The following is a 27,116-nucleotide window of genomic DNA, read 5'->3' on the forward strand; positions in this document are numbered from 1 at the left end:
AGATAAAGTTTTTTTATAAAATTTTTAATTCAATGATATAAAATAAATGGCATCAAGCATTACATACATTAAATTCTGATTTGCCAGATAAATTCATTAGGGAAACGTCTTAGCTTGAGATGCTAAATTGGATTTACGTTAAGTTCATAATAACTGTTTTTATCAAACTTTAAACATAAAGGGTATTCCCTAGCAGGCTACTATAGCCGCCAGAGCAAACCCACTATCGAGCCACAGAAGTTGTTGGTGCGGGGGGCGGGCGGAGGAGGTGCGAAGTGGAGCGGAGTGGATCAACCTTCAGCGAGTTGCGCAGACGTAGACGGCGTCGCATGTTGTGGGCTTTGTTGTTGCGGTGCTATTACTACAATATTTGCGGCGTTAGGCATTTATTTATTTATATTTCATTTTTTCGGTGTGTTTCTTTACGTAAAGCTGCGTCCAAGTTGAGACACTCCCACAATTGCAAGATAACCGCGACTGCGCGCGTGTTTCCAACGCTTCGATCGCAGATCGCGCCGTTCTCCAGGGGCTGTGCGAGGGGGCTGTACCGATGGATCTACCCCCTTGGCATGCTCCACGCCCGCCCCTGCTTGGGCCAGCAACTGCTCCACCGTGATTTCATGGCACAGCAATTCACATAGCACTTCAGTTTGACTTTGCCACTCGCTCCGCTTTGTGTTGGTTACTTGGAAGGGGAACCTACAGTCCTCGATACGATTCGATTCGATTCGATCCGATCCGATCCGATCCGCCCACCTCAGTTCGTCGGCGGTGTTCTCAGTGACATAAACTCTCCCATTAGGCTTGGATCGTAACCATGCGGCATCTGGTGAGTGGGATGCCCATTCCCATTGGTTTAACCAACACGCTCTTTTTACACTCTGCAAACCTCCAACTGACCCCTCTAGGTGCTTCTGGCCGTAACTTACGTGGCTCTGGTTTTGGCCAAGCCGGCGACGAAGACGCCTCGCCTGCTCATCGATTCAGCACCCTCGGTGGTCTCCTACCAGGGTTCCTCGCAGGCCCAGACCCGCTTCGTCATCGCGCCCATGGGCCGGGCATTGGGCTACGTGGAGCCCACCAACCTCAATCGAACCTTCCACACGAAGGCAACGCAGGAGGGCGGCGCCACCGGCTACGAGCAGCTCAATCTGAGTCCGGTCTACGTGCCGAGTAGCTAGGCATTGGAATCGCATAGTTTTAGTTAGTTAAATGTGTAAATAAAGGCAGCGTGTGTAACAAAAAACTCCATGTGCATGTTATTCATTCGGAAAATCATAACAAAGAAAAACCTAAAATCGTTCTTACTTTAATCGAGACTTTAATGTGTATCTACACACTGTCATAAAAAAGATGGAAAATCTACATTACTGCACATTTATACGTATTCTTAGTAGAATAATGAACACAAGACATCAATATTCACGGAAAGCACATTACAGGACTTTTCTTGGGATTTGCAATAGATACTTTTTAAAACTACATAGATATGTTTCCAGAACTCGAGCACACACCGCGTTGTGTGGTGCTGGTTTCTCATTCACCCCTATTTTCATTCTGATACTTTCGTCTTTGGTTGATGTACAGTTTTTGTACAGCAAAGTGATTATTATTGCAATATACACATTCCTTGTACTCACAACCAGGCTAATTGGTTATATGTAGCACCAAGCAGGCTGCGTTTAACCACTTTAAAAGTATGTCTGATAAATAAGGACAGCAATACAACGGTGCCGCAACGATAATCATGTCGAATACCAGTCGCCGCGATATTTGGGTGCCCAGTCCCGCCATAATACTGCATCAGTTGCAATCCACCGAGGATGTGGCCGATGAATCCGCCCTGGAATACCACGAGAGCTGCAACCAGGCGTGGCGCGCCCAATACAAACACCCCGTCATGGCCAGGATGGGAGTCGGTTTCGAGTTCGTGAACTCGACCTCTCGGTACATGAGCTCCCTAATAAGCACCCAGGATGACGACACAGAGAACCACGTGATCGGTAATTCATCTTCCAGCACCAATCGACTGGGGCCCACCCTCCGAATCCCCCATGTCGAAATTCAACCTTACAGTTTCGGGTCGGATGACGAGAACCTGATTCAGCACCTGGCCTAATCCAAATACCATTTACTCCTAAAATTCCCAGTGTTTGAAAGCCTTATCCGATTTCCTCGTTTCCCTCACCAGGATACTCCTGCCTGACCTACCGCTGCCGCATCTGAACTCCATTGAATCCGGACCCGGACTGGACGCGCGATGCCCTTAATTGTGGTCTTTTATAGTTTGGAATTAAATTGCATTTCATCTCGTTTTGTTTGCTGTCTTGAATCGCAAGACCTTCGCCTGGGCTCTCTGAACCTGAACTAACATTATGTTTATGGTATTAATCTTCTGGGTTATTGTTCAGGCTTTGAAAACCTTTTTGGGCCCAACGACAATTGATTGTCGGCTGGTGAATTGCAAGTGAGGGTTCGCAGATGTTTGGTTTAGCGCCGGGTTCAAGTTCAATGTAAAGCAAACAAGTTTTTGCCAATTGCTCATTAGTTGGTTTTTGCTGAAGGACAATCCGGCTGGCGAATTTTTGGCCATATAAAGCCGTAGACTTGATTTGAAATCAGCAACAGTCACTCGTCGACTTCAAACCTTCTCAAACCAAATCAACATGTTCCGCTTCGTGAGTATAAGAGTATGGGATTTGAGGATATTTTTCAGAATCTAATTTGCTGTTCTCAAATTCAGATTGCCATCTGTGCCCTAGCTACCATTGCTGCCGCTGCTCCGGGATTTATTGAGGAGCACCCTGTGGCCATCGCCCCCGTTGTGGCCAAAGTGGGTGCCGTAGTGCACAGTGCCCCCCTGGCCACCTCCCACCAGAGCTTCACCCAGTACCACAACCAGGCGGTGCTCACTCCAGTGGTAAAGCATGTGGTGCCAGCTGTTCCCGTGATCAAGACTGTGGCTCCAGTGGTTCCTGTGGTCAAGCATGTGGCTCCCATCGTTCCCGTGGTCAAGCATGTGGCTCCCATCGTTCCCGTGGTTAAGCACGTAGCTCCAGTGGTGCCCCTCATCAAGACCGTGCCCGTGGTGCACCACCAGACCTATGTCGCACCCGCTGTCCACCATGTGGCTGCCGTCCCCGTGGTGAAGGCTCTGCCCCATGCCATCTCCCACCAGAGCCACACCCAGGTGCACCACCAGAAGACCATCATCACCCCGGTGGTTGCTCCCCTGGTAAAGACTGTCGCCGTCGCAGCTGCTCCAGAGGCCCATGTCTACCACCATTAGGAAACCTTTTGCTTGAACGGATTGTTATGATTGCTTCTTTGAATAAATTTAATTGTTGAAAATAGAAAATGTGAAATTTTGCGAATTGATCGTTTTTGGCAACAGATTGATTGGCAGATCGATTTGATTCAATCCAATTAGCATTTAAATAATCTACTTCAAAGGCTTTTAGTTTGTCATTCATTAGTATTCATTGGCAATCTCGAGCCAGTAGCGGAGTGCCAAAACTTAAAATAAATAAAAAATATAACACAACAGTAAGACCGCACAGAGGCAGCTCCAAAAATAAATTATGCAAGACAATTATTGTAAACAATTTTTTTCTCGGTTAATATATAAATTGCAAGCTTGTAAACTTGTGTATAAGTAAATGCCTATTGTACTTTTTCCAATGCTGTAAAATTTACATTTATTAAACATGGTTATAACCGCTACTTGTACCAAAAGTATATAAGAGGTAGAAGGACGCGTTTTCGACCGTATGAAGTATATAAAAGTATATTTTTGATCAGAATAATTAGCCTAGTCGATCTGGTCTCTCTTTAATTTCATCGTCCTTATGAACTTTGAAAACCGGAAACTTTAAAAGCAATTTCTATGCCAACAAGATGTTGAAATTGTTCCTACTAACCGTGTATCTGATAGTTGAGCAAATCGACTATATCGTCTTCTCTTCTTTTAAATCAAGGCCTGTAAGTGGGAGCAATTAGGTTACGGAATTTTTAAAGCTATAATATTTTATAACTATCTAAAAAAATCATAGTTAAATTGAATTTGCATTTTTTTTTTATTTTCTCGTTAAACAAACTTATCGTAACCATGTGAGCTCGCTTTCAATCCATTTACTTGTGGTAGACAGAGTACACCACTGGAGCGCTGTGGACAGTGTGGACCTGAGGGGCAGCTGGGATCACGGTCTTGATGATGGGAGCAGCTGGGATGACTGTCTTGACCAGAGGAGCGGCAGGGACGACAGTGTGGACCAGAGGAGCTGCGGGCACCACAGTCTTAATGACGGGAGCGACAGGGATCACAGTCTTGACCAGGGGAGCGGCATGAACCACTGGGGCGGCATGAACCACCGGGGCAGCATGAACCACCGGGGCAGCATGAACCACCGGGGCGGAGTAGACCACTGGCACCTTGCGTACCAGGTTCACGTTGCTCTGGTGTGTGATGGCCGAGGAGGCGCTGGTGTCCACGTAGGCGGTCTTGGCAAGAATCGCCGGCTGAACAATCGAGTGGGTCTCGGCAATCAGGCCGGGAGCAGCGGCGGCCACAGCCAGGCAGGCAAAGAAGGCGACCTGTGGAGGAGGATAATGGGTTACAGGACAGCACTCAGCTTCCATCTCCTGGGCAACTCACGAATTTGAACATCTTTGGATGGGTTTTTGGGGGTTTGCTGTGATTGCTGAATTGATTGCAACTGCTGATGATGACAGGCCAAACGCGGGGCTTTTATAGTTGGCTAGTTTGGTCCAAAGCCCAATTGTTTGTCGCAAGTACTTGGCTGAACTTGAGCCGCCAACCGGTTTAGGTTTTTGAGTAAAACACCTATTCGGGTTTTCAGCATTCAGCTTTCTGGCTTCTAAGCGCTTATCAAAGACGCAGTTCGTTAACTGACCTAGGTTCCAGCAGCTTTGGCTCTGTGTGTGGGTGATTGGTAGGAAGTCGAGAAGTCGGGACAACAAGCCAGGCCAATCAATCGACAATGGGCCAAGTAATTGGCCTTAGATGCGGTCGCTTACGCAAATGAGCCCGCAGATGCTGGGCTCCCATTGAGTGCGTGGGCTATCCTTATATCCTTGTCCTTGCACTTCACCAGGCGACACTACATCTTCCTTCTCGTTGGCCTTTAACAATCACTTGATCCGCCGCGTAATTTAGTTGCATTCTCGTCTTGGGGATTCATCCCCATCTTGTCTGGTGAGTGTGTGCTTGTGGGTATGGGATGTGTCTCCCAGTGCTCGTTATGCGACCTTTTACCACATAATTAATGAGTACGCCAATGTGTGCAAATGTGTAGATACCATCGATGAGGCATTTGATAAGAGTTGCTCAAATAACATCGGTAACAATGACAGCAGGAGATAATCAAAGGTTGGGACCGGACAATTGTCGACGAAAGGAGGTGTGTGATTGTCGGTTACCTTGACTTGGTCTTGAACTAAGCGAATGCGCTAAGAATAAAGGTGCCCTTTGCAAATTAATTGCTTATTTAATTCTAGAAATAAATGACTAGGTCAGGGCTTAGATGTCGCTATTTTTTGGGGACACACGATGGTCTCGGGTTAAGAGCAAACCTGATTTTTGGAAACTTGTTGAACACGAAATTCTGATAGAACAAAATTATATAATGCCGCAAGAACAGTATAAGTTGGTCTAAAAATAAATATATTTGTATTTTCGTCCTTGGGCGTTTCTCTTTGCTGTTATAAATAGATCTGAAAAAAGCTTATAATGATAGATTAAATGACAAATCAATTTTATGATTGCGTTACAAATCAAAGAGGGACTTGATTTAAAGGATGGTTTTGTATTGTTTACATTCATTATTGAATTTTACTTTAATAGTTAAGTAAGGGATATTAATGTCCTAAATTCTCTACTAATTAAATATTTTTTCTTCAAATTCAGATCGGTACGGAACAGCTCACTTTATATGAACCCTGAACTTGACCCAAATCAAAACCCTCGAAACTTTGCCCTTCATCGAGCGGGTCGCAAACAAAAGCGCAGTAAATTATAAGCGTACGCCTGCATTCAAATTGAAGCTGGAGCCGTATTTGGATTCGGATTGCAACATCGACTTCGTCCAGTTGATGGCTGCGGCTCCTCAAGTGATTCATGGCCAGGCCATAAAGACCCGGCTACCAACTTCCACCTTCCAACTGCAGCGGCTGTTAAGTGCCGCTCGAGTGACAGATAAAGAGCCCCCATTCCCCGATTCTCCGATTCCCCGATTCGGTCATAGTCTCAAGCTCAGATTCGGATTCAGATTCAGACCCAGTCCCTATGTCAAGGTTATCCGCCGGACAAGCCCCACGCGCACTTAACCCACAATTTGGAGCTGGACGCTGTGGTTTCGCCGGCTGTGTCATTGTGTTTTCAGTTTTCGGGGCTCGACTTTGGATCGAGCGACAGTTACACGTACTTAAGATAAGCATCTGGCATCTGGTAATGTGGAAAATAAATACCCAGAAAATTAATTTGCGGTCCCTGTAATTTTATAGAGCGATGGTTGCCGATTGTTATTTTACGGTTGTGGTTCGAACACTTCAATCAGTCATCGCAGGATAAAAAACACGTTGCTGACTTATGTTATTTATGTGCTTATATTTGTTAATAGCTTGTAGCAGCGATATATTATGGGTTGGGAAACAAGATACTTGGGTTAACATATTTTAGCTAAATTTATTAATTTACAACATGTAATTCAAAGCTTCGGGCTCTGATTGTTGTCAATTTCACAATATAATATTAAAAGAAATTTAAAAAAAGTGTTTTTTCTAAAAGCGTTTTGCTAATTAAATTATTGGTATATTTATATATTTTTAAAAATTGTTAGAGCTTTAAAGTATTCTTTTATTTATCCACGAATAATATTCGCGACTTTTAATATTTCTTTAGATAAGCCTCAGTTCAGTTCTAATTGTTATATTTTACGGATTAGTAATCGAATCGTCAAAACTGTTTCGTGGTCCATTCAATCGATTTGCTAAGTAAACCCGCTGTAAGACCTTCGTTAAATTTGGCGTGTCATTTGTCATTTTGGCAAATCTATTGACAAGTGGGCTATATAAACGGTGCGTAGGCCTCAATGGGTCATGAGTTCTTACTGGAGTTTCGCAGAGCCAAATTCAAACTAAGACTAGATCCAATTTCAACTGCCTCAACATGCATAGAATGGTAAGTGTTATGTTTATGAATTAAATTTACAAATTGAATTTATTTTTAATTTCTTTGCAGCTGCTCTACACCTTGGTAATCGTTGCCCTTGCTTTGGTTCAGGCCTGCCAAATCCATCATAATCTGACATTTCCTGCTGTGGACCAAGTTTCCGACTGTTCTGGCCACCACCTCACTTTTTGTAATCGGAGTTTGACAAGGGATCTGCCCACATTAACCTCAGGCGATTGGATGTCTTCTCGGCTTGAACTTTGCTTTTATGGCAAACCTTTTACGTTGGGGAACTAGCCATGCGTTGTTTTTGCTTTGTTATTGATTGAATAAATTGTTGTACATTTTTAAACGTTTGAAAGGATTCAGTTGATTTATTCGGTATAGATTAGGATGCTTGGTTAAAGTTGAATTTGAAGTTTTGGTTACATTAGATAGTTGGTAATATATTTTACTTCAATAGCTTTAACTTATATATAAATAAAAACGATGCTACATTATTATACCCGTTAGTCGTAGAGTAAAAGGGTATTCTAGATTCGTTAAACAGTATGTAACAGGCAGAAGGAAGCTTATCCGATCATATAAAGTATGTATATATATATTCTTGATCAGGATCGATCTGGACATGTCCGCCTGTCCATATGAACGTCGAGATAATAGAAACTATAAAGCCAGCAAACTTGTCTAATCATGTTGCCACTACCACTCTTACGCCCACAAACCGCCCAAAAATGCCACGCCCACACGTTGGAAAAATGTTTTTATTTTTAAATTTTTAAAAGAGCCACCTATTATTGGAACTTATAATTTTTGAATTTGTATAAAAGGATGTCAAGTTTTTCAAGATGTTGTAGACATATTAAAAGTAATTTATAATATAAAATTAGACTTCCAGTTCTAAATCCCATTTATAAAGATATACAACATATTTCGTACTTTAAGATCAATAATACTTTTCAGAGTTTTATTTTATTTTCATTTAACTGGTTAACAAACAAACAATTTAAAGGCTTTAGTGGTGCAGGGTGTAGGCCAGAGGAGCGGAGTGCACCACAGACTTGACGAGGGGAGCGGAATGGACCAGAGGCACAGAGTGCACCACAGGAGCGGAGTGCACCACCGGCACAGAGTGGACGACTGGAGCGGCGTGGACAACGGGCACGGAGTGAACCACTGGAGCAGCGTGGACAGCAACGGCAGGATGGGAGTAGGTGGTGGTCTTCACGATGGGAGCAACCACTGGCTGCACCACCGCTTTGCTGTGCACCTGGGTGATGCTCTGGTGGGAAACCGCCGAGGGAGCTGAGTGCACCACCGATCCAACCTTGGCCAAGACGGGCTCGTGCACCACATGGTGGGTCTCGATCAGACCGGCGCTGACGGTGGCGACCAGGAGAGCGAGGACTGCGATCTGTTGCGAATAAACTTTGTTTACTTCAGCTCCAGAGAATAAAATTCGCTATGATACTCACGAATTTGAACATGTTGATATAGGTATTTTTGAAGCAAGTGCTGCTGGTTGCTTGAAAAGATTCGTTGGATAACTGATGATATTTTGGAACAGCCAACACAACTTATATAGAACCTCAAGTCCAGTGATGCCAACGCTTTAAAGCCAATCGCTGACCTTCAATACGCCCCTGCATGACCCAAGCTTGATCAGATGGAGATTCGGAATCCAAAATCGAGTCGGAGTAAGCTCATTATGATTTCTCTTTGCTGCAGCTACCGAAACCCAAAAGCTCAGATCGTTGGAGCCCGAAGTCTGAAGTATGTGGTGCCTTATCAAAAGCCCCTCAAGGTAGACAACTTCGTATACCGAAGTCTCTTGCTGTTTGAGCCCTTAGCCTGCGCTGCTAGTCGCTATATAAACTCCATCTGCACGTTCCACCAGCATCAGTCATCTCTCTGAGCTTACCCCAAAAACAACCAACCAACCAAAACTTATTCAAGATGTTCAAATTTGTAAGTTCGAAGGATTCATAAAAATTTGAAGATCTACATTAACATTTTACTTGTCAAGGTTGCTGTCATCGCTCTCTTGGTCGCCACCGCCAGCGCCGGTCTGATCGAGACCCACCATGTGGTGCACGAGCCCGTCTTGGCCAAGGTTGGATCGGTGGTGCACTCAGCTCCCTCCGCGGTTTCCCACCAGAGCATCACCCAGGTGCACAGCAAAGCGGTGGTGCAGCCAGTGGTTGCTCCCATCGTAAAGACCACCACCTACTCCCATCCCGCCGTTGCTGTCCACGCTGCTCCAGTGGTTCACTCCGTGCCCGTTGTCCACGCTGCTCCAGTCGTCCACTCTGTGCCGGTGGTGCACTCCGCTCCTGTGGTGCACTCTGTGCCTCTGGTCCACTCCGCTCCCCTCGTCAAGTCTGTGGTGCACTCCGCTCCTCTGGCCTACACCCTGCACCACTAAGGACGCAAATGTGATACAGTATTGACGATTTTTTGTTTAAATAAATGTTTTTCGTTTTGTCATAACAAGTTAATCAATTGTGTTTTATTATTTTCAAAACATAAAAAAAGTTTTAATTATACTAGCTTTATTTGGCATTAATGGAATTTATATTTATATTTAATTTTTTTATTTTATTTTTTAAAATTCCACAGATATAATAAAAAGTTTTTTAAAAATAGTATATTAAAGCAGGGACCAAAGTAAAATTCTTTATTTCGGATCCACTTATAAAAGTCTTATACTTACCTCTTTTGACATTATTCGAGTATACTTTTGGTCTGATATAGAAATCAATTGAAGTGAAATAAATGCAAAATCCTTTTCGCTCGCTATAACAAGTATGGTAGGTAATTTATTGCTTGAAATGTATTTTAGTGTCTAAACTTTTTTTGTGATTTTTTCTTCTCATTGCTGAATTTGCTGGCATTATAAACAGGGCACAGGACTTGTGGTTGAAGTAATCCGCAGGAAATGTTATGGTAGAACGGGGCTGATTGGCTGTCGTGTGGGTGAGATATGTGAGTGGTTGGATCTCCAATGGGTAACTGGATCCCGATTAACCGATCACAACGGGTCCCAGGCCATGGACGCTCTTGATCAGCAGAGGAGAAGGATGCACCTGGGTAATGGCTGCATGGGAAATAGCGCCTGGCACCACGCTCACAACCTGGGGAGCAACCAGAGGCGATCCGACGACGGTGGGTCCCCAGATTCCAGGTGCAACCAGGCCAGGAGCAATAAGTCCAGGAGCAGGAGCGGGAGCTGGGGCCGCAGCAGCCAGGCTAAGGAGAGCAACGAAGACGCACTGGGGAAAAGTGTAAATAGTTATATATTAGAAGGATGCCACTTTTATCAGCATGTCTCCACTTTTTAGAATCCTTTTCATACAAAGAATTTTCTTTGTTGGCTTTAAGAACTCACCAGCTTGAACATTTTGTTTTGTTGATGGTTTGCAACGATTTGACATAGAATTGCACTCCGGACTGGCCTATTTATACGGAATAATCAGAGCTGCAGTTGGCGCTCTCCAAATGGGTCGCCAACACGCCTCTGCACTCTGCACTCATTTCACCCGGCAACAAACACATTTTCCGCAGCGTTCAAGCCAAGTTAAGCCACACAGAACCAACTAAGTCGAGCCGAATGAAAACCCTTCCGGGGGCAGGTTCTCGGGTTACCGAAATGCACAGAGAAAAATATATTCTATTTAATACAAATAACATTGACTTCATTTACATTAATTGGACATAATGATGATCTCAACCTATGACCTCAATTTAGTCGTTATTCTATATCATACAGCCATCATCAGAAACTGTGATGTATTATTCCTAAACATGTGTCTCGGCATAACTATTGGAATTTAATAACTAAAAAATCGAATGTTCCCAAACTGTTGAGACTTTTCCCCCACTGCATTCGTTCTCCCTCAGTTGACTGGCTACTTCAATGCGATCTGATTTGATTCTACTCGATTTTGCCGCCTTATGATTTATGCAATGCGAGACATGTTCTAAGTGGACTCACTCCCTCCTCGTTCCGGAATCTCACTTGCTATGGGGACTGTGCGGCTTATACTTGACACTGTTGCATGCGTCGCGCAATTAAGCAAACAAATAAATAGAATCATGTCAGGGGGGAAATATGTAATATAAGTCCAAGAAAAGAATTTACTCAAGCGGCTCAGTTTAGTTAACGGGGGAAGAGGAGGGGAGGCTTGCTCTTTGCACTTTTGGCTTGCATAAATTAAGTTCCCAACTTGGCGAAACGTTGATTAATGTGACTTGCCAATAACGCCGGCGGTCAGTTGGTAGTTCGGTTGATCAGCCAACTTGCCCCGGGGCTCGGCCAATCGACAGAAATTGTCTCCAAAGCGATTTTGTCTTGTGCAATACTGCGACACCAGCACATCAGATACATTTTATGATCACTGTCGCGGGTAGTGAGTTATTACAATGCCGTCAAGTGCTGCAGATCAGGAAATATATTTGCAATTCCAAGAAACATTTTTTAAGGCATACCACTTTTGCTAGCAACTTTTTGACACTATACACCCTTGCTCTGTGAATTAATCTGAGAGTCTAAAAATCATACAGAAATATGTAACAGCAATTTAAGCACTTTGTTTAACAATGTATTTCAATTATTTTCGTTTTTTTAATTAATTTTATAGTACCTCCAAATTGTTGTACGAATACATAACTGAAACATCAAGCTAGCTATAGTGTCAGAACTAGTCAAGTTTTCTATTTCGCCAGCTTTGGACATAGATTTAATTTAGTTAAATGATTTATTGCTTTGTGAGTCAGTTTGAACTAATGTGTATAAGCTATCCTATACTCATAAATGGCATAAGTTAGACCCCACCGCTTTTGCCAATTGCTCGTTTGTTTACCTTTAATGAGCTACCGAATCACGTGCCCGTACAATACTATAAAAACCGCAGTTACCTTGCCGAATCTATTTGTTTATTATTTTATTTCATTTGCCTCGTTTGCCGGTCAGCGAACCATTCCAAAAAGTTGGCTTAAACCATAACCGATTTGCGGTTAATTTCGGCGTTGAAAAGCCTGGCCAAAACAAAAAGCGAAACTTTTTCAGGGTTATTTACTGAATGATATTGATTCTGATTTGATTTTAATGCACCAAACAAGGAAGTATTGGCTTGTATAAAAAACAGGAGCGCACTAGGTGGTAGTCATAGTATATAAACCAGAGAACTGCAGCAAGCCACCGGCACCCTAAGTGTACCCGCTAAACAGCGGGAGTCTCCGCACCCGGGTGTTTGGAGACACCCTATTTTTAGCAATGACAAACACCCGGGTGTTTTGCCAGACACCCGGGTGTTTCCGAGAAAAAAGGCACTTGCCTTTTTCTGCATGTTTGCCTTCTCTACCCTTCGTTATGAGTGGCGAGTGTGATCGGCACCCGCGACGTAGGGTGCCGCATTGATTCGGGTGCGCAGGCACCAGGGTGTTTGCAGACACCCGAATATTTTGAGCGGGTGTTTGTATGTACCCGCGATGACTGGTGTGAGTGGCACCCGCACTCAAAATTGTTGAGTGTGATCAGGGTGGCAAAAAATTACACTCTTGCAGTTCTCTGATATAAACCCCTTTGTGAAACACCTCTGCTTTTGCCCTACCCCGCAATCAACATATATTCATTGGCAATTGGTAATATCTAATTGATGTTAATGTCACATTAACTGTTTGAGTATCCCATTAGACTGGCTTTATGGCAATGTTTGCCGATTAAGCTGATTCCGAAAGCGAGTTAAACGACGGGTGTGTGGGTAAAGTACGGTGGCGATTTGCATTGGCTTATGCAAAACAGAAAGTCAGTTGCAAAAGCCAGAACTTGAACAGACTTGAACTTGAAATAGATCTGGATCCCTTCTGATTGTGTTTTCATACGCTGCATGTCTACAATGGAAACTTACATGCAACGGTGGCAGCAACAACTATTTATCACCTCGATTGGCCCATACGAGTGCTATGCATTCCCCACCTTCGTCCCGCTTGCAGACACAGAGACATCCATCATCTGCTTATGCACTGATTTGCATAACAGAAAAATCATTTGGTTGCCACATGTAGTGGCAACGTGTGTTGTCTCCATAGGAAATGTGCCATCCCCCATCCCCCATCGATTGTATCGAATGGTTTTTTCGGTTAATTACTATTACCCAGGGGCTAATTATGTCAGCTATATAAGGAAGTAATATTTGTGCGAGTTCGCGACACAGATATCCGATCGGATTTGACGTCACTTTACGTATTAATTTCCCACCTAAAGGAAGAGAAGATTAATTTCAATTGTGTAAGTGCAGTAATATTTTATCCGGGGTAATACAGAAATAGCTTGTTATAATTATAATTGTGATTGAATCTATTTTAGCCGCAGAGATTTCCGTGATACCAAAACGTGACAGATGTGCGTACATTCCTTTGATTAAATAAAATTATCCATCTTGCTATTTCCATTTACTATCTTCTATGTATCTTAAACTCTTTTTTCCGATAGTCCTTTAAGAGCTGTGCTCTTCATTATCCCAATTCAAATAACCACCTTCAGGTGTTGTATCTTTTATGTACAGCTTTATAGATAGAATAGAATATTCAGCAGCTTACAGCGAAACCTCCAGTTGGTCCTTACACATGTACAATCGACACACGCAAACATACACAGCATACACAGGTTGCATTTTCCCCGTCGTCGTTATCGGCATTCAGTTATCGTTATCAATCATCAGTCAATCGTCAGGTTCGTAGATTAGTGGAGGTGGTAATCGTGGAAGTCGTGATGGTGGTGCAGGTGGAAGGGATCGTAGGGATGGAAGGCCTTGATGATTGGCGCAGGATGGTAAGCCTTTATGATGGGTGGATGCACCACTGTCTTCACCACAGTGGGCAGCAGGACCGGCTTGATTATGTGGTGCGGCACACTGTGCACCACCGTGGAGCTCTGGTGAGAGACGGCAGCGGGCAGGTGGTAGTGCAGTGGTTCTACATGATGGTGGTGAGGATAGTAGGGGATCTCAGGAAAGTGGTGGTGGTGGCCATGCAGGAATCCAGGACGAGCTGCCGCCAAGGCGCAAATGGAGAGTAGCGACAGTACCTATGAGTTGATTATATATCCTCAGATTGGTTCTCAGCCAGAGTTGATCCGCGATATCCTTACCAGTTTCATCATCTTGTGGGTGGTTTAATCCTCGGTGGTTGGTCTTGGTCTTGGTAGCTCGCTGCCTACAACTGATGCCACTCGATGGTGTGGAGGTGGCTTTTATTCACTTGCCACCTAGCCAATTGGCTACCAGCAACAGCTGCGGATTCCGCTGCAGATGCAGATGCTCTCGTTGCCATATCCGCCGCTGCTGAGAGGCTTCAATGTTGTGGAACCTTGCGTTTGCATCCGCAGTTTGCAGTCTGCCGCCTGAAGAGGCTGCCGTTGTAATTGCAGCTCGTTTCGTTTTTCATTTCGATTGTTGTTTTTGCGTTGTCTGCCTTTTTCGCACACAGTTTTGTCAAGCGCCGCATTGTTTACCCGCAGTCTGAGTCGCTCCATCCATCGACCCCTTCCAATCCCAATCCCAATCCAAAGCGCTGAACTCTGCCACAGTTGGGTTCAATGAGGTGGCAGACACGAGAGACGGCGGTGATGTGGGGATGCCCTAACTGAAGTCTCGATGGGAACTGTAAGAGAAAAGTACATTACTCATAATGGAATTAAATAATTTACTATCTCGTGGTAAGTACTATTATTCTATTTGTAATTTTTAGACAATGCATAGAAGCAGAACAAATATTAGCTTAAAAACGCTTAAAAAACATTTAAGGTACCAAATAAACAAACAATTCACCATTTAAATAATTTTCGTTGAATTACTTATCCTGGCTACGGAGATATTTATTTCTTTAAAAATGTAAGTTTTTTAATATTTTTAAGTGGCTTAAATTGTTTTATTGCTTATGAATGTTTGTCATGTATTGCTCGATTAGCTGTTCAGCTGGGTTCTGTTTTTGTAAGCAAGTTTTAGTCAACTTTTTCGCATTGCTAATGTACCTCAATTAAGTGAAGAGTAGCCGCTTGTGTGTTCATTCATAGAGCTTTTCCTAAGGTTGTCGCTGGTTGTATTTATTTGTTTATTTTGGCAAGTCTTATAATATTATAATGTCCCAGCGAATGTCGACGTTCTGTTCTCGATGCTCGTCTGCTGCAATTGGTAATTGTAATTGTTGCTCCATCTGCTGCAACTTTTTTGCAATTTGAGCTTGCAACTCGCTCTTTCCGTTAGACCAATGTAAAAACTATTGCAAATTGTCTCTGTATTTCTGAAGTAGTGTCTATGTATCTATGTATATAGTAACTGCATCTGTACAGTAAGTAGCATAATTTATGCCAGTGTTACATTTGCCGTTGCGACCTTGACTACTTGAAGTTTTTGGCCCGCAAATTGCTGTTGGTTTTACAGCATCGCATTTTTGTTTCTTGTTTTTTATAGTTCTTTGGGTCTCTTGTTTTCGTTTCTTGGTTAACGGAAATTCACACTCGCCAATTTAATTGTTTCAATTTTTTGTCGTGGAAATTAGTTGTCTACGTCTATTTCTTCTATTTTATCTCTGGGTCTGAGAATACGCAGGAAAAGACCTTTTTTTTCTGAGTGTGTAAGAATCGAGATATATAAAGCTTGTTGTCGTCATATGCATACAGCCGCGATCGAAATAATAGCTTTAATAATTTGTAATAATTGTGGGAAAACATGTTTTAGTTTCAGTTTTTTCAACAGTTCAGACAATTATCCTAATAGCCATACTACTTCGTACCTTCTATTATTGAACTATTATTTTATAAATTAACCTTTAACCTTGATTAGAATGGTTATCGGGACTTATTGTCTAAAATATGATCTCCATAAATTGGCCTAATGGTTTTTTAATGCTTATACACAGATAAAATAAAGTGTACTTACATTTTTAATAATTTAATTTATATTTTAATAATCATTAAAAGTATTCATATTAGAACAAACAATAGCTTGTTCATCACAGCGGTAAATAAGGTGTTAAGCAATTAACTGCTTTGATAAACAATTAAATAAATTTCTGCTCCTAAAGGCCCATTTTTCTAATTGTATGTTACCTAATTGAACATATTCGCCTCAGAGCTCATCCTTATACACCTATGGTATTGACTGCAGTTGCTCAGCTTCGCTTCAGTCTGCCATCGATTGTGATATTTAAGGCTTCCATTCGCGCCCTGTCATCTCATCGCTGCAAAGTTCACGAACGGCAGCGGATTCAGCTTCAGATTCAGATACAGATACAACTCCATGGCAAACTAGAACACTTGAGTCGAGAGCACGAGCTCATTAGAATGTCGTTTGGTATTTTGACAGGCAACTCGGACGGCAAGTGCTAAAATGTCAGCGTGCGAGGGTATAATTTTAGGCATCGCTATAATAGTGTGGCAAATTAATCATGATTTGCATTAAGGTGGGTAAATATTTGCACAAGAATTCGCTGGGGTCCCTGGTCAGCACTCCCAAAAAAACGGGAAAAATGGAGCCCAAAATGAATTCAATTGCTTGACTTATCTCGACCAGGAAGCACTGCATCTGCGGCATAAACGGGTTGCAGCGAGTGACTATGTTGCAACTGCAACAGTGGAGTGCTGCAGCACTCCACCCAAATGCCCGATGCAGTTCAGTGGGTTAGTGGGAGCCGCAGTTCGCAGTCCGCATTCCTTATCTTCGACTTGGAATCTCGAGTTATTTTCAATGTTATTGCAATTAAATTGTGAACCAACTCAGGCATCCGCTGACGCAGCACTTCCAATCCGAGAATGCCGCTCAATTGATGGACACATCTGACCTTAGCGAGTGGCCAATGGCCAATTGGTCGCTTGGCCACCTGTTAGGTGTTCTCGTTGAGTATACGCCAGAGTGGCAGCCAGCAGGCAGGCACCTCGGTCTGCGAGTTAGTCGAACGTAATTACTCGAGGGGCCCCCTGGAAATGAAAATGAATTTTATATACGAGTATTGTGCGGCGTGGGGCACCGCTCTACTTGCCGCAGCTGCAGCACATTTCTCACCACCGATTGCCATTTGCGTAATGCTCCTTCTGGCCGGAGTTTCCGACTCCATCTGAGTTTCTGAGTGTCCAGCGCTCTGACACCTGAGTGAACTGTGCCAACAGGACAGGTCGTATCATTTGTGGCTGGCCCGGGAGTGTTTGGCAACTACATTGCCAACCCGTCAGATCGGGCTTGGCCAACAACGCTCTATCAGAAATATTCAATTTCACGTAACATAATGTTAAACTAATTTTGAGTCATTCAAAGGTGTCTGCACTGCTAACGGAATGCTTTTGTACTTAAGTTTATGGACAAGTTAATGGGCTTAGTTTTGAATCCCTTCTGTAGGCGGCGGAAAGGTAGGTCGACTAGCTTCTAGCAAAGGCACAGGCGGGATTTTACTGTCAGGTTATAAAAAATAACTATTCAGATTTTTATTATACTTGCTTAAAGAAATATAAACGTCTAATAAAACTGAACTATTTGTTTTCCGTTCAACAAGTCATAATAAACAACAATAATAAACAAACAACATAAAAATGGCGATCGTAAGAATTATTTCTCAAATTCATGTAAAATTATCGAGATTCCTATCTACTAAGAAATAAGTTGGGTTTTCTTTCTGATCGTGATATTTGCTCTTTATTTCCATACCATTTGACTTATTTTTCTCAATTGACGTCCAGCAACTACTTCCTCGTTTATAATTTCTATACATTATTTACATCATTTCCGTGTGATCTAAGGCGACCTTTCAGCCAGTAACGTGTATAATCGCAAAAGTGCAATGACCGATCAGAAGTTGATATTGAAAGACTCGGAAACTCTGAAAAATAGAGGTAATTAAGGTAAGAACAAGACTGAAGAGTAATGACGCTTAAAGACTGTCAACAAGTGTTTTTTTACTCCCGAGTAATTGATCTTTAAGCGCGGCTAATTGTTGTTCATTACGTTTAAGCCGAGATCAGCTCGAATGTCTCTAATTAAAAGCGAAATTGAGTTTGGTGCTAAGCGGTTGCGATTACAGGCGATCGAACCGAGTTTGCCGGGGAACTGGTTCCCTGTATGATAATTGCCTGGCAGTTTCTTAATATGGTTAGTGCTCTTGTATCCAGCCTTATGCAATGCAATGTTAAAAAACTAAAAAAGAGACCAAAACAGCCACAGAACTGTCACTTGCCTGCTGGCCATAAGGCGTACATTACCCCCTGAGCAGTACCACTCGAGATCCCAAAAAAGATACAGAAATGTAACACAGATGTTGGCGCACACAGCCCGGATATTGTCAAAGAATTCACCAGAAATAGACTCAAATCTATTAAAAGTCACTCAAGAATTTCGGCTAACAAAGCGGCGGGAGGGAGAAAAGGGAGTTGTGTTGCCGGATCGAAACATTCATTAATCATGCTAAAAATTGCTGACAAATCACCATAACAGCGGCGAATAAAACTCCAGTTGAACACCTTAGGAGGTACAGTTGTGTTTGTTACTTGTGGGCAGTGGCAAATGGGGTGATTCAGGGGGGGTCATTAAAAAAAGGATGTAAGGTAAGGTGTCGCCAAAGTCCTAGATCAAAGCACTACGAGTTTTGGTTGGTAAATCATCATGCTAACCCCTTTTTAACGATCTTTTAACCCACCACCGTATGAGTGATTTGCGCGCCTGCGCAATCGCAATCGCAATCGATGTTTGCTTATTACACAAAGCGGAACTCCAGACCAGTCCCGAGTGCGGTTCTATGTGGGATGTGGCTGCGACTGTGGCGGGCTTTGGGTCTGCGCCTTCTGGTGCTTTATCGCTGGCCCGTCTAGCTGGCCATTGTTATGCCAGACAATTGCAGGCCGAGATTAGCATAACCAGAAAATACAAACGGAAAAAAAGGGGTGGAGAAAGGAAGGGAGTGGTGCTGTTGCCCAGAGAAATAGCACATACAGCAATGCGAGGTATATTCGGAGATCAATTCGGCTTATAGGTATATGCTAAATGTAAACTGACAGAGAAATAGGATTCAAAAAATAGTGTACAACTGCAGAATAACGAAAAATGTAATAAAATTAATTTTATATTTTCAATATTGTTAACACTTTACTTATTAAAGAAGTACATATGTGAAATTATACAAATGCATACTTATATTGCAGATTGAAAATAAAATGTATGCTTTCTTGTACGTAGTTACTCACTTCGAAAAGTAAAGAACTAGTTCTCTAGATCTAACTTGCCAAAATTCTGGTGATGGTATTACCCTACTCACCTCCGCACTGAAAGCGAAATTGAGTAAGCATAAAAGCCCACTGTAAGGCTTGCTTAAATATGAAGAAATTAATTTTCATTTCGTTTGGCGTTCGCGTTCGTTGGCCGACGTGATGGGCAACCAAATTGGCCAGCGAGTTTGCGCACATTCCTTTCTCAAGCCGGTGACGATACCATAACCATGAGCTCCTACATTACTACCTCCATTACCTCCTCCTCCGCCTATGTTGGCCTTCTCCCGCAGACGCAACAGCCGAAGAGGCAAATCCCCCTGCCCCCAGACACCAGAGCCAGTTATGTTTTGGCCATGACAGATACACGCAAGTGCGTTTCCATTGAACTTGGGCTACTTTGGGCGGGTTTTGTCGGAGGCTGCTGTGCGTGTTGCCGCCAGGGGAAGTTTTCACGGTCAACTTCGAGGAGGAAAATGACAAGTGCGAAGCACATTTTCAGCGACACCCGTCTCGGCCTGAAGTGCTGCAAGTGGCGGCTGCTGGCCAACTGACCGAGTGGGCCAGAAACCTAACGTCTGTGAGCTCAACCCAGTCGTACAGACATTACATTTTGACTGGTTTCTTTTTTTTGCAACCTAATGGGGTACGATGTCTTCGGTGGGCAGTGGCCACCACACTCGGTCAGTTGGCCATTTGTGGAGTTGCCAAGGGGAGGTGGACCCGGGTTTTCTGGCCAAAAAGCTGGCCGAAGACAGAGCGAATCAGCTGCTGCACATGCAAACTCGGCAAACTCCCCGTTGGCGTTATTTTTCAGCTTTTCTTAACGATGCTTGAAGAAGGAAAATAGCAAATGGCAAAAAAGAGCATGAAAGTTATTATTATTGTATTTTCTGCATTTTAAGATTCGGTTGCACATGGGCTCTGCTCGGGTTTTTGGGCACTATAAAAGCTGCTGCAGATTTGGAGCTAACCACACAAATCGACGAGGCGTCAACACAGACCAACAGTTCAGTAGTTCAGCCAATAGCTAGCGCACCAGGATCGCAAGGATTAGCAAAATGTACAAGTTGGTGAGTCACCCTTATGGCTAAATCAAATAATTGTGGACCTAAGGCAATAATCTCCCCCAAAAAGGTGGTGTTCTTCGCTCTGCTCGCCGTCGTGGCTGCCCGTCCGGGTTACCTGGAGGCTGGTCCGCTGCTTCACAGCTATGCCGCCCCTGCCATCATCCACGAACCGGCTCTGGCCAAGGTGGGCGCCATCATCAAGACTGTTCCCAGTGCCGTCTCCCACCAGAGCATCAGCCAGGTGCACAGCTCGGCCCACATCATCCAGCCGATTGTGGCTCCTGTGGTGAAGACCTATGCCGCTCCCATCATCAAGACCTATGCGGCTCCTGCCCTCCACACGACCCTGCTCTCGTCTCCGTGGGCCGGACATGGTTGGGCTGGCCATGGTTGGGCTCCCTCCTGGTAAATTTGGGGGATGTCCTGGATGGCATTGCGTGGGCTAGCAACTTTGACTTAACCTCACCCAGATTCCATGTTTAAACTCTCTACCCTGCTGTTTTGTTCTTCTTCTTTCACATTTCGACTGATGTAAATAAATCCATGTTTCATGCTCAAAGTATTCCTGTGGTGTTTCTTGATGGAAAAATTCTCTAAGCTACCAGCAACTGGATGTTTGATGACCCAGATTGTCTAATGGGGACGGACAATTCAACTCAACTAAATAAAAACTTTTAGCTCGAATTGTATGTAGCTTTTGTCTATCAAAATTTATCTAGTTAACATTCATATAACTTTTTAATTTTAGATCAACTTAAACGCTTAAAACAAGTTAAAGTTAACTATTAAATGAAATTCCATTTGTTTGCTTCAAGTTTAAAAATTCCAAAATATTTGCTTAAAATAATATTTCTTAAAATATTGAGCAATACAGATATAATACATTTTGTTAGATTTGCCCACTAGTTTGAGAGTAGTTCATTAAGCTAGTAAGCTTGACAAAAGAAATTACTTTTGGATTTTGGACGAGTATTCTGTATCTTTATTTACTGAAGCTTATTGTAAATTAAGTATAAACAAGAGGGAATGTCGTAGTCGATTTCCTTGACAATTAGATACACGGTATTCAGCTAGTGAAAGTAGGAACGAGAAATTGCAAACTTTTTATACACCGCTGTTGATCCTGGTTACAAAATGTGTATTCTTTATAGGTTGAAAACGCTTCTACTACCTGTTTAAACGAAATTAGTATACCTCTTTCTTCTACGAGTAGCAAGTATCAAAATGTCAACTAATTCAAGCATTTTTATATAAACTATTATTTCCGGCTAAAATATTATTAACTCTTTAAACCCAGATAGTCGAGTCAGGCCCTTCATTTTTGCTAATACAAAAATAAAGATTATCGAAGGAACTGCTAGATACCCTTTTCCAAGCAAAACAAATATCCATTTTTTAACAATCACATTTACTCGCAATTAAACTCAATTATGTACAATAGGAATCGCTATTTTCTAACCGTCCAGATCGCTGCAATGAGCCCCCAAAGGTGAAGTTTTCCGATTACCAGCTGGAGTTGTAGACAACTGGAGATGCGGCGGCATAGGAGGTGTGCACCACCGGGGCAGCATAGCTGGTGTGGACAACGGGAGCAGCAGCATAGGCGGTGTGCACCACTGGAGCAGCTGCAGCATAGCTCACCACCGGAGTGGACTTCACCACCGGGGCCACGATGTCCTCCACAACATGCGAATGGCTGTGGACCACCGACTGGCTCTGGTGGGACACCGATGTGGGAATGCTGCTTACGACAGAACCCACTTTAGCCAGAGAGTGCTCCTGGACAACGGTTGTGGCAGCTGGAGCGGCATAAACCAGAGGAGACTCATAAAGATGACCGGGACGAGCGACAGCTACGGCGAGGAGAGCAGACAACACCACCTGTACAATTATAAAAGAATAGTTTTAGAGGATGATATGATATCATAAATTTATTATTAAACTTACCAATTTGAACATGTTTAAGGATTTTTGGTTCTTGGTCTGTGTTGTGCTGCTGAAGCGTACAAGTTGACTGATAATTTGACAACCGCAATTGCCGCCTTATATATGGTTAAAAGTTATGTTCATCGTAGCCGCGATGCGGCTGCAAAGCGAAAAAGAGTGGTTTAATTAAAACATTTACGAGCAGAGCAGAGGGCAGTCAAACCCAAGTGAGTTGTATAATTCTCCCCTCGCCGGCACAATAAAACATGAGACTTGCAATTGGTCACTTTGAGACCCAAAATCCCAGACCCATGCGCACACAACCCGAAGCTCACGCACTGCAAGTTGACCCTGACTCACGCCACAAAGTGCAAGTAATGCAGTCGCCGAGGAATCCCAGTCTCTAATGGCAGTCGAGGGGCTAATGGCAGTGATTCGGATCAATGTTACACAGAAGACATATAGGACCCACTCTTTTGAGGCGCTTATATTTAATTTAAAATGTTTAAACTCTTGAGTAAATAAAGACATTAAAGAAGCAATTAAATAAAATATTTTTAATATTATTTACTATTTACCATAAGGTTCAATAAATGCAGGCCCTATTCCAAATACTAATAATATTTCTCCGTGTACTACATTTCCGAGTACCCAAACAAGTAGTTCGCTTGTCTCTGCTGAGCCGTCCGCCGACGCTAATTGCTTATTGATCGTCGGCCAGAATCTGATACGGGTATGATTGAATTTTGGGGCCGAATTGTGACGCACTTTTGTGAGCCAGAAGGTCAAAGCCAAGTGGCTGCTGTATAAAAAGATAGATGCAGCCCGACAAACGGCAACAGTTCTCGCAAGAAACTCAAACCGATCACTCCTAATCGTAATCAGTCAATACAGACCTAGTCCATTTCCAAAATGTTCAAGCTGGTGGTATTGTCTGCTCTGCTCGCCGTAGCCGCTGCCCGTCCCGGTCACCTGTTGGAGTCCTCCCCGCTGGTCTACGCTGCCCCAGCAGCAACGACCATCGTCCAGGAGCCCGTTCTGGCCAAGGTGGGAGCCGTGGTCAAGAGCGTGCCCACCGCCGTGAGCCACCAGAGCCAGTCGGTGGTGCACAGCCACGCGCATGTTGTTGAGGACGTCGTTGCTCCGGTGGTAAAGTCCACTCCGGTGGTCAGCTATGCTGCTGCCGCCCCAGTGGTTCACACCTCCTATGCCGCTGCTCCCGTTGTCCACACTTCCTACGCCGCCGCCGCTCCCGTTCTGGCCACATCCTACGCCCAAGTGGCCGCCTCCTCGCCGCTGACCTACACCGCCACTGGTGTGTGGTAAATCCATGGCCCGGCCCACTCCCAATCCGATAGCTCCAACTACTGACAGGTGACCAGGATGCGTGTGCATCGCTGGACGGTTTGTGATACGAATTTAAATAAATAAATGTTTTGCTTTGAAATCGTGCAAGTTGTTTTCTTCTCCCTCCACGTCATTAATCTTCTTGTAGTTCCTAAAGAGTCCAAACAGATGACAGTAACAAGTTACTATTATAATCACCAAATCTATCTAAAGGATTTTTCTATTCATAGAAGTCAACGTTCTGAAAAAATATTTAAGAAATGTCGCTGCTCAGTTACTTTGCCCTGGAACTTAAAATGTTAGGCAAAATGTTGACACTTTGACGTAAATTTAGACTTTTTTCACATTTTGCGGCGCGTGGGGACTTGGTCTTAACTCGCTTGGTGTACTAAAAGTGTCCTGGTTCAATGCCCTGTGTCACGTATCTACTTACTTCCTGTTGCACCTGTGTCATGGGTAAATATTGGACATCCATGTGCCGGGACACCCACAAATGTGTGTGAAAATTACTTGGGTGACAGCATGGGTATCCCGCTGTTTGGAAATTGCTGACATTGCCGGGCAGTGAACTCGACGAATCATTAGCCAATATCAAGGACATTTCTGAAAGTCACTGTACCCGAATAACATGTATGCACCTCTATGGTTTAAACTATTTAATAAAATAGGTTAAAACACATTTTAAATCACTTGTTTTAAAGTGAGAACAATATATCAATTAAAGGGTTTGCGGTAGTGTAAAACCAGGGGACTATCCTTTACCTTATCAGCAAAAGAAGCAAGCGGCTTCAAAATCATAGATAGTACTCCACGGAATCCCTGTTCCTCCCCTGTCATGTTTAAGTCCCTTCTGACTCTTTCGTGGCGGCCATACACATGTCCATTGGTGCAGTGGAGGTACAGAAAGAGGAAAACCAATATCTAGACAGAAATCAATTTTCATTGGATTTTTAGAAATGTTTTCGATGTTCTCTTACCGCTTTCAATAGGAAATCCATTTGTGGTGTTAGCAAAGGATGGTCAAATGCTATAACTGGTGCATTATCAAAGTTTTACGCATTTATATACCAAATTCTGTTCAATTCTCGGGACGAGTGTTCTGGATGAACAGGTGCACTCACAATTTTTCGGAATAGAAAAATAAACACAGACAGCGTTTTCTTGGAGAAAAACTACACGTTAAGGGCCAGATTTTGTTTAAAGGTGGTCAACAAAAGTATGTGTTCTTTTATAAACTGCACCCAACGTAGTCAAAAATCAGAAAAAAGTGTGAGCTTGGCTGTTTTGGGCGGTTTGTGGGCGTTTGAGTGGGCGTGGCAACATTAATCGGCAACTTTCGCTGCGTTGATGTCCCTGGAGCCTGTATGGTTAATCTCAATTTTCCTCCTTTTGTAGTTCCTGAGATCTCAGCGTTCATAAGGACAGACGGACTTGGCCAAATCGTCTCGGCTATTCATCCTGATCAAGAATATATATACTTTATATGGTCGGAAACGCTTCCTTCTGCGTTCTTTTCAACGAATCTAGTATACCATTTTACTCTAAGAGTAACGGGTATAAAAAGTCAGGAAGACATCCATATTGCCCGAGTGCGGATTGCAATTGCAAGATTTGCTTTATAAGGAAATGGTCCCTATAGCCAGAATCTATTTTTTTAGTCAAGTCTCTTAGAATTAACACTTTTCCTAGCAAAAAACCATAGTTTATTCATGGAATTTAAGTAAAAGCCACTAAGTCAAGCGAAAGTGTCTTTATGTCATAATACAATCGGCCTTGGAAATTGGGTCGGAAGCGATTCCGATTGGCTCGCAATTAGAAGTAATCTCGGCCCTTGGTTCTCCCTCCTCACCAGAAATCGATCTTCAGGTAAGTACGTGCGACTAATGAGCTTCGAGTTGTGAAATGAAATCAAGAGTGGGTATGGCAAACAAGTGCGAGGCCGAAAATAAGTGAAGTAACGAGTGGGAAAGGGGAGCTCGGAGGAGAAGGTGAGTCGAACAGAAATTGGCCACGAATAATAATCTGGTTTATGGCCAAGACCCGGGACAAGCGGCCAGAATCCGTTCAGGCACGTTCGACTTATGGCTTATTGTATCCGCCTCAATGGACAAAAGCCGGCGAAGTGCGTGTGTGTGTAAAATGTGAAGTTCATGTATAAAAGACGTTGACAGTCCCTCAGCTCAACACATTCGAAGTCTGTCTCCCTATCCAGCGACACCAGTCGAAGAAGCCAACTCCACACCAAAATGTTCAAACTGGTAAGGACCGAATGGATCCCTATATAGGAGTGCTTTGGATTACCAACTCTTAAAACCTTTTTCAGTTCGTTCTCGCTGCTCTTTTGGCCGTGGCCGCTGCCAAACCCAGTCACCTGGCTGGATCTCCTCTGGTCTACGGCGCTCCCGCCACCACCACCGTCGTCCAGGAGCCCGTTCTGGCCAAAGTAGGATCCGTGGTGAAGAGCGTGCCCACCGCCGTGTCCCACCAGAGCCTGACCCAGGTGCACAGCACCCCCGTTGTGGAGGATGTGGTCGCCCCCGTGGTCAAGACCACCGCTGTCCACTCCGCTCCCGTGTTGGCCGCCGCTCCCATTGTGAAGACCGTGGCTCCCGTCGCCTACTCCGCTCCTCTGGCCTACTCGGCCCCGGTGGCCTACTCCTCGTACGCCGCTCCTCTGACCTATTCCGCACCCGTGGCCTACTCCGCGCCCCTCTCCTACGCCGCACCCGCCCCCCTGCTGCACCACGCCCCCCTGACCTACGCCGCTGGCGCCTGGTAATGTGGCGCGGATCGAAAGAGTTTGAAGTGTGCCTTATTAGTTGGAAAAAACCGAAATTGAAAAAAGAATAAATTAAATGTGAATACCAAACAGTTACTGTGTGTTTATCACAAATATGGGGATCTTAAAAACAATTCAAATATTTACAAAGAATCGATCTTAAAAGTGCAGCATTAAACAAACATATTCTACATATCTGAATGTTTTAAAAACTGAATTGAGTTCATTTGAAACACAATACTTCATTAAAAATGTTATCTATGCAGAACAAAAAAACTTTTTGCATTTACCAAAGCTGTATTGAATAAAGATTTTATCATTATCCCAGTGAATGAATACGAGTTTTAATAATGATTTTAGAATTAAGGTATAAAATAAATATAATAAAATTTACTAGTGATCTAGTCCCATAGCGTTATTAAAATTTCGAAGATACAGACTGAAGTAATTACTCCCACATTCATTATGCATACTTACCTTGCGACAAGAACTAGAGTTTTTCTACATGGCTATATATATTCCAAATTCATTTCACTGTAATTAGTATAAGCAATACTA

The 27,116-nt window shown here is 43.4% G+C and overlaps 14 protein-coding genes across 15 annotated transcripts; 8 read left to right on the plus strand and 6 right to left on the minus strand.

Annotated features, from left to right (window-relative positions):
• Positions 1-50: 50 nt before the first annotated feature.
• LOC6535057 lies at positions 51-1,246 on the plus strand. Its single transcript, XM_002095685.3, has 2 exons — positions 51-829; positions 909-1,246. Exons 1-2 carry the CDS (start codon positions 818-820, stop codon positions 1,179-1,181), a joined length of 285 nt encoding a protein of 94 aa, XP_002095721.1. The 5' UTR covers positions 51-817; the 3' UTR covers positions 1,182-1,246.
• A 406-nt stretch (positions 1,247-1,652) lies between these two features.
• LOC6535064 lies at positions 1,653-2,314 on the plus strand. 2 transcript variants are annotated; one of them, XM_015195505.3, is made up of 2 exons: positions 1,654-2,003; positions 2,192-2,314. In XM_015195505.3, exons 1-2 carry the CDS (start codon positions 1,748-1,750, stop codon positions 2,224-2,226), a joined length of 291 nt encoding a protein of 96 aa, XP_015050991.1. In that variant the 5' UTR covers positions 1,654-1,747; the 3' UTR covers positions 2,227-2,314. The 2 variants fall into 2 exon arrangements, with proteins under 2 accessions (XP_002095728.1, XP_015050991.1); XM_002095692.4 differs by having other exon boundaries at positions 1,653-2,314.
• An 80-nt stretch (positions 2,315-2,394) lies between these two features.
• LOC6535059 (larval/pupal cuticle protein H1C) lies at positions 2,395-3,358 on the plus strand. Its single transcript, XM_002095687.3, has 2 exons — positions 2,395-2,678; positions 2,744-3,358. The coding sequence occupies exons 1-2, from the start codon at positions 2,667-2,669 to the stop codon at positions 3,287-3,289; spliced, it is 558 nt and encodes a 185-aa protein (XP_002095723.1). The 5' UTR covers positions 2,395-2,666; the 3' UTR covers positions 3,290-3,358.
• A 576-nt stretch (positions 3,359-3,934) lies between these two features.
• Positions 3,935-4,750, minus strand: LOC6535066 (A-kinase anchor protein 14). Its single transcript, XM_002095694.4, has 2 exons — positions 4,655-4,750; positions 3,935-4,593 (listed from the first exon to the last, which is right to left on the minus strand). Exons 1-2 carry the CDS (start codon positions 4,664-4,666, stop codon positions 4,132-4,134), a joined length of 474 nt encoding a protein of 157 aa, XP_002095730.2. The 5' UTR covers positions 4,667-4,750; the 3' UTR covers positions 3,935-4,131.
• Positions 4,751-7,087: 2,337 nt separating this feature from the next.
• On the plus strand, positions 7,088-7,535 carry LOC26536058. Its single transcript, XM_015189632.2, has 2 exons — positions 7,088-7,198; positions 7,259-7,535. The coding sequence occupies exons 1-2, from the start codon at positions 7,187-7,189 to the stop codon at positions 7,484-7,486; spliced, it is 240 nt and encodes a 79-aa protein (XP_015045118.1). The 5' UTR covers positions 7,088-7,186; the 3' UTR covers positions 7,487-7,535.
• Positions 7,536-8,125: 590 nt separating this feature from the next.
• Positions 8,126-8,768, minus strand: LOC6539501 (A-kinase anchor protein 14). Its single transcript, XM_002086354.4, has 2 exons — positions 8,665-8,768; positions 8,126-8,603 (listed from the first exon to the last, which is right to left on the minus strand). The coding sequence occupies exons 1-2, from the start codon at positions 8,674-8,676 to the stop codon at positions 8,205-8,207; spliced, it is 411 nt and encodes a 136-aa protein (XP_002086390.1). The 5' UTR covers positions 8,677-8,768; the 3' UTR covers positions 8,126-8,204.
• Positions 8,769-9,059: 291 nt separating this feature from the next.
• On the plus strand, positions 9,060-9,687 carry LOC26534611 (A-kinase anchor protein 14). The gene is made up of 2 exons (XM_015189571.3): positions 9,060-9,157; positions 9,216-9,687. The coding sequence occupies exons 1-2, from the start codon at positions 9,146-9,148 to the stop codon at positions 9,612-9,614; spliced, it is 411 nt and encodes a 136-aa protein (XP_015045057.1). The 5' UTR covers positions 9,060-9,145; the 3' UTR covers positions 9,615-9,687.
• A 288-nt stretch (positions 9,688-9,975) lies between these two features.
• Positions 9,976-10,669, minus strand: LOC6539487 (neuropeptide-like 3). The gene is made up of 2 exons (XM_002086341.3): positions 10,578-10,669; positions 9,976-10,461 (listed from the first exon to the last, which is right to left on the minus strand). The coding sequence occupies exons 1-2, from the start codon at positions 10,587-10,589 to the stop codon at positions 10,213-10,215; spliced, it is 261 nt and encodes an 86-aa protein (XP_002086377.1). The 5' UTR covers positions 10,590-10,669; the 3' UTR covers positions 9,976-10,212.
• Positions 10,670-13,728: 3,059 nt separating this feature from the next.
• On the minus strand, positions 13,729-14,969 carry LOC6539641 (histidine-rich glycoprotein). The gene is made up of 2 exons (XM_002086494.3): positions 14,340-14,969; positions 13,729-14,276 (listed from the first exon to the last, which is right to left on the minus strand). Exons 1-2 carry the CDS (start codon positions 14,349-14,351, stop codon positions 13,932-13,934), a joined length of 357 nt encoding a protein of 118 aa, XP_002086530.2. The 5' UTR covers positions 14,352-14,969; the 3' UTR covers positions 13,729-13,931.
• Positions 14,970-20,356: 5,387 nt separating this feature from the next.
• LOC6539640 (neuropeptide-like 3) lies at positions 20,357-21,068 on the plus strand. The gene is made up of 2 exons (XM_002086493.4): positions 20,357-20,509; positions 20,574-21,068. The coding sequence occupies exons 1-2, from the start codon at positions 20,498-20,500 to the stop codon at positions 20,913-20,915; spliced, it is 354 nt and encodes a 117-aa protein (XP_002086529.1). The 5' UTR covers positions 20,357-20,497; the 3' UTR covers positions 20,916-21,068.
• An 804-nt stretch (positions 21,069-21,872) lies between these two features.
• On the minus strand, positions 21,873-22,925 carry LOC6539643 (pupal cuticle protein C1B). The gene is made up of 2 exons (XM_002086492.4): positions 22,454-22,925; positions 21,873-22,387 (listed from the first exon to the last, which is right to left on the minus strand). Exons 1-2 carry the CDS (start codon positions 22,463-22,465, stop codon positions 22,010-22,012), a joined length of 390 nt encoding a protein of 129 aa, XP_002086528.1. The 5' UTR covers positions 22,466-22,925; the 3' UTR covers positions 21,873-22,009.
• A 322-nt stretch (positions 22,926-23,247) lies between these two features.
• LOC122319446 (cuticle protein LPCP-23-like) lies at positions 23,248-23,879 on the plus strand. Its single transcript, XM_043207010.1, has one exon. It carries the CDS (start codon positions 23,345-23,347, stop codon positions 23,756-23,758), a length of 414 nt encoding a protein of 137 aa, XP_043062945.1. The 5' UTR covers positions 23,248-23,344; the 3' UTR covers positions 23,759-23,879.
• Positions 23,880-24,401: 522 nt separating this feature from the next.
• Positions 24,402-24,816, minus strand: LOC26536263. Its single transcript, XM_015189570.2, has 2 exons — positions 24,757-24,816; positions 24,402-24,700 (listed from the first exon to the last, which is right to left on the minus strand). Exons 1-2 carry the CDS (start codon positions 24,775-24,777, stop codon positions 24,494-24,496), a joined length of 228 nt encoding a protein of 75 aa, XP_015045056.1. The 5' UTR covers positions 24,778-24,816; the 3' UTR covers positions 24,402-24,493.
• Positions 24,817-25,929: 1,113 nt separating this feature from the next.
• LOC6539644 (cuticle protein 12.5) lies at positions 25,930-26,890 on the plus strand. The gene is made up of 2 exons (XM_002086490.4): positions 25,930-26,037; positions 26,103-26,890. The coding sequence occupies exons 1-2, from the start codon at positions 26,026-26,028 to the stop codon at positions 26,556-26,558; spliced, it is 468 nt and encodes a 155-aa protein (XP_002086526.3). The 5' UTR covers positions 25,930-26,025; the 3' UTR covers positions 26,559-26,890.
• The last annotated feature ends 226 nt before the right edge of the window (positions 26,891-27,116 follow it).

Source organism: Drosophila yakuba, chromosome 3L (genome assembly GCF_016746365.2).
Source record: "Drosophila yakuba strain Tai18E2 chromosome 3L, Prin_Dyak_Tai18E2_2.1, whole genome shotgun sequence".
Taxonomy (NCBI): Eukaryota; Metazoa; Arthropoda; class Insecta; order Diptera; family Drosophilidae; genus Drosophila; species Drosophila yakuba.

Excerpts from the sequence above, each read along its gene's own strand:
- LOC6535064 (XM_002095692.4), top strand. The coding sequence starts at position 1,748 with ATGTCGAATACCAGTCGCCGCGATATTTGGGTGCCCAGTCCCGCCATA.
- LOC26536263 (XM_015189570.2), bottom strand. The coding sequence starts at position 24,777 with ATGGATTTCCTATTGAAAGCG. Across the intron at positions 24,701-24,756 it reads TGGATTTCCTATTGAAAGCG|ATATTGGTTTTCCTCTTTCT; the intron begins GTAAGAGAACAT and ends ATTTCTGTCTAG.
- LOC122319446 (XM_043207010.1), top strand. The coding sequence starts at position 23,345 with ATGTTCAAGCTGGTGGTATTGTCTGCTCTGCTCGCCGTAGCCGCTGCC.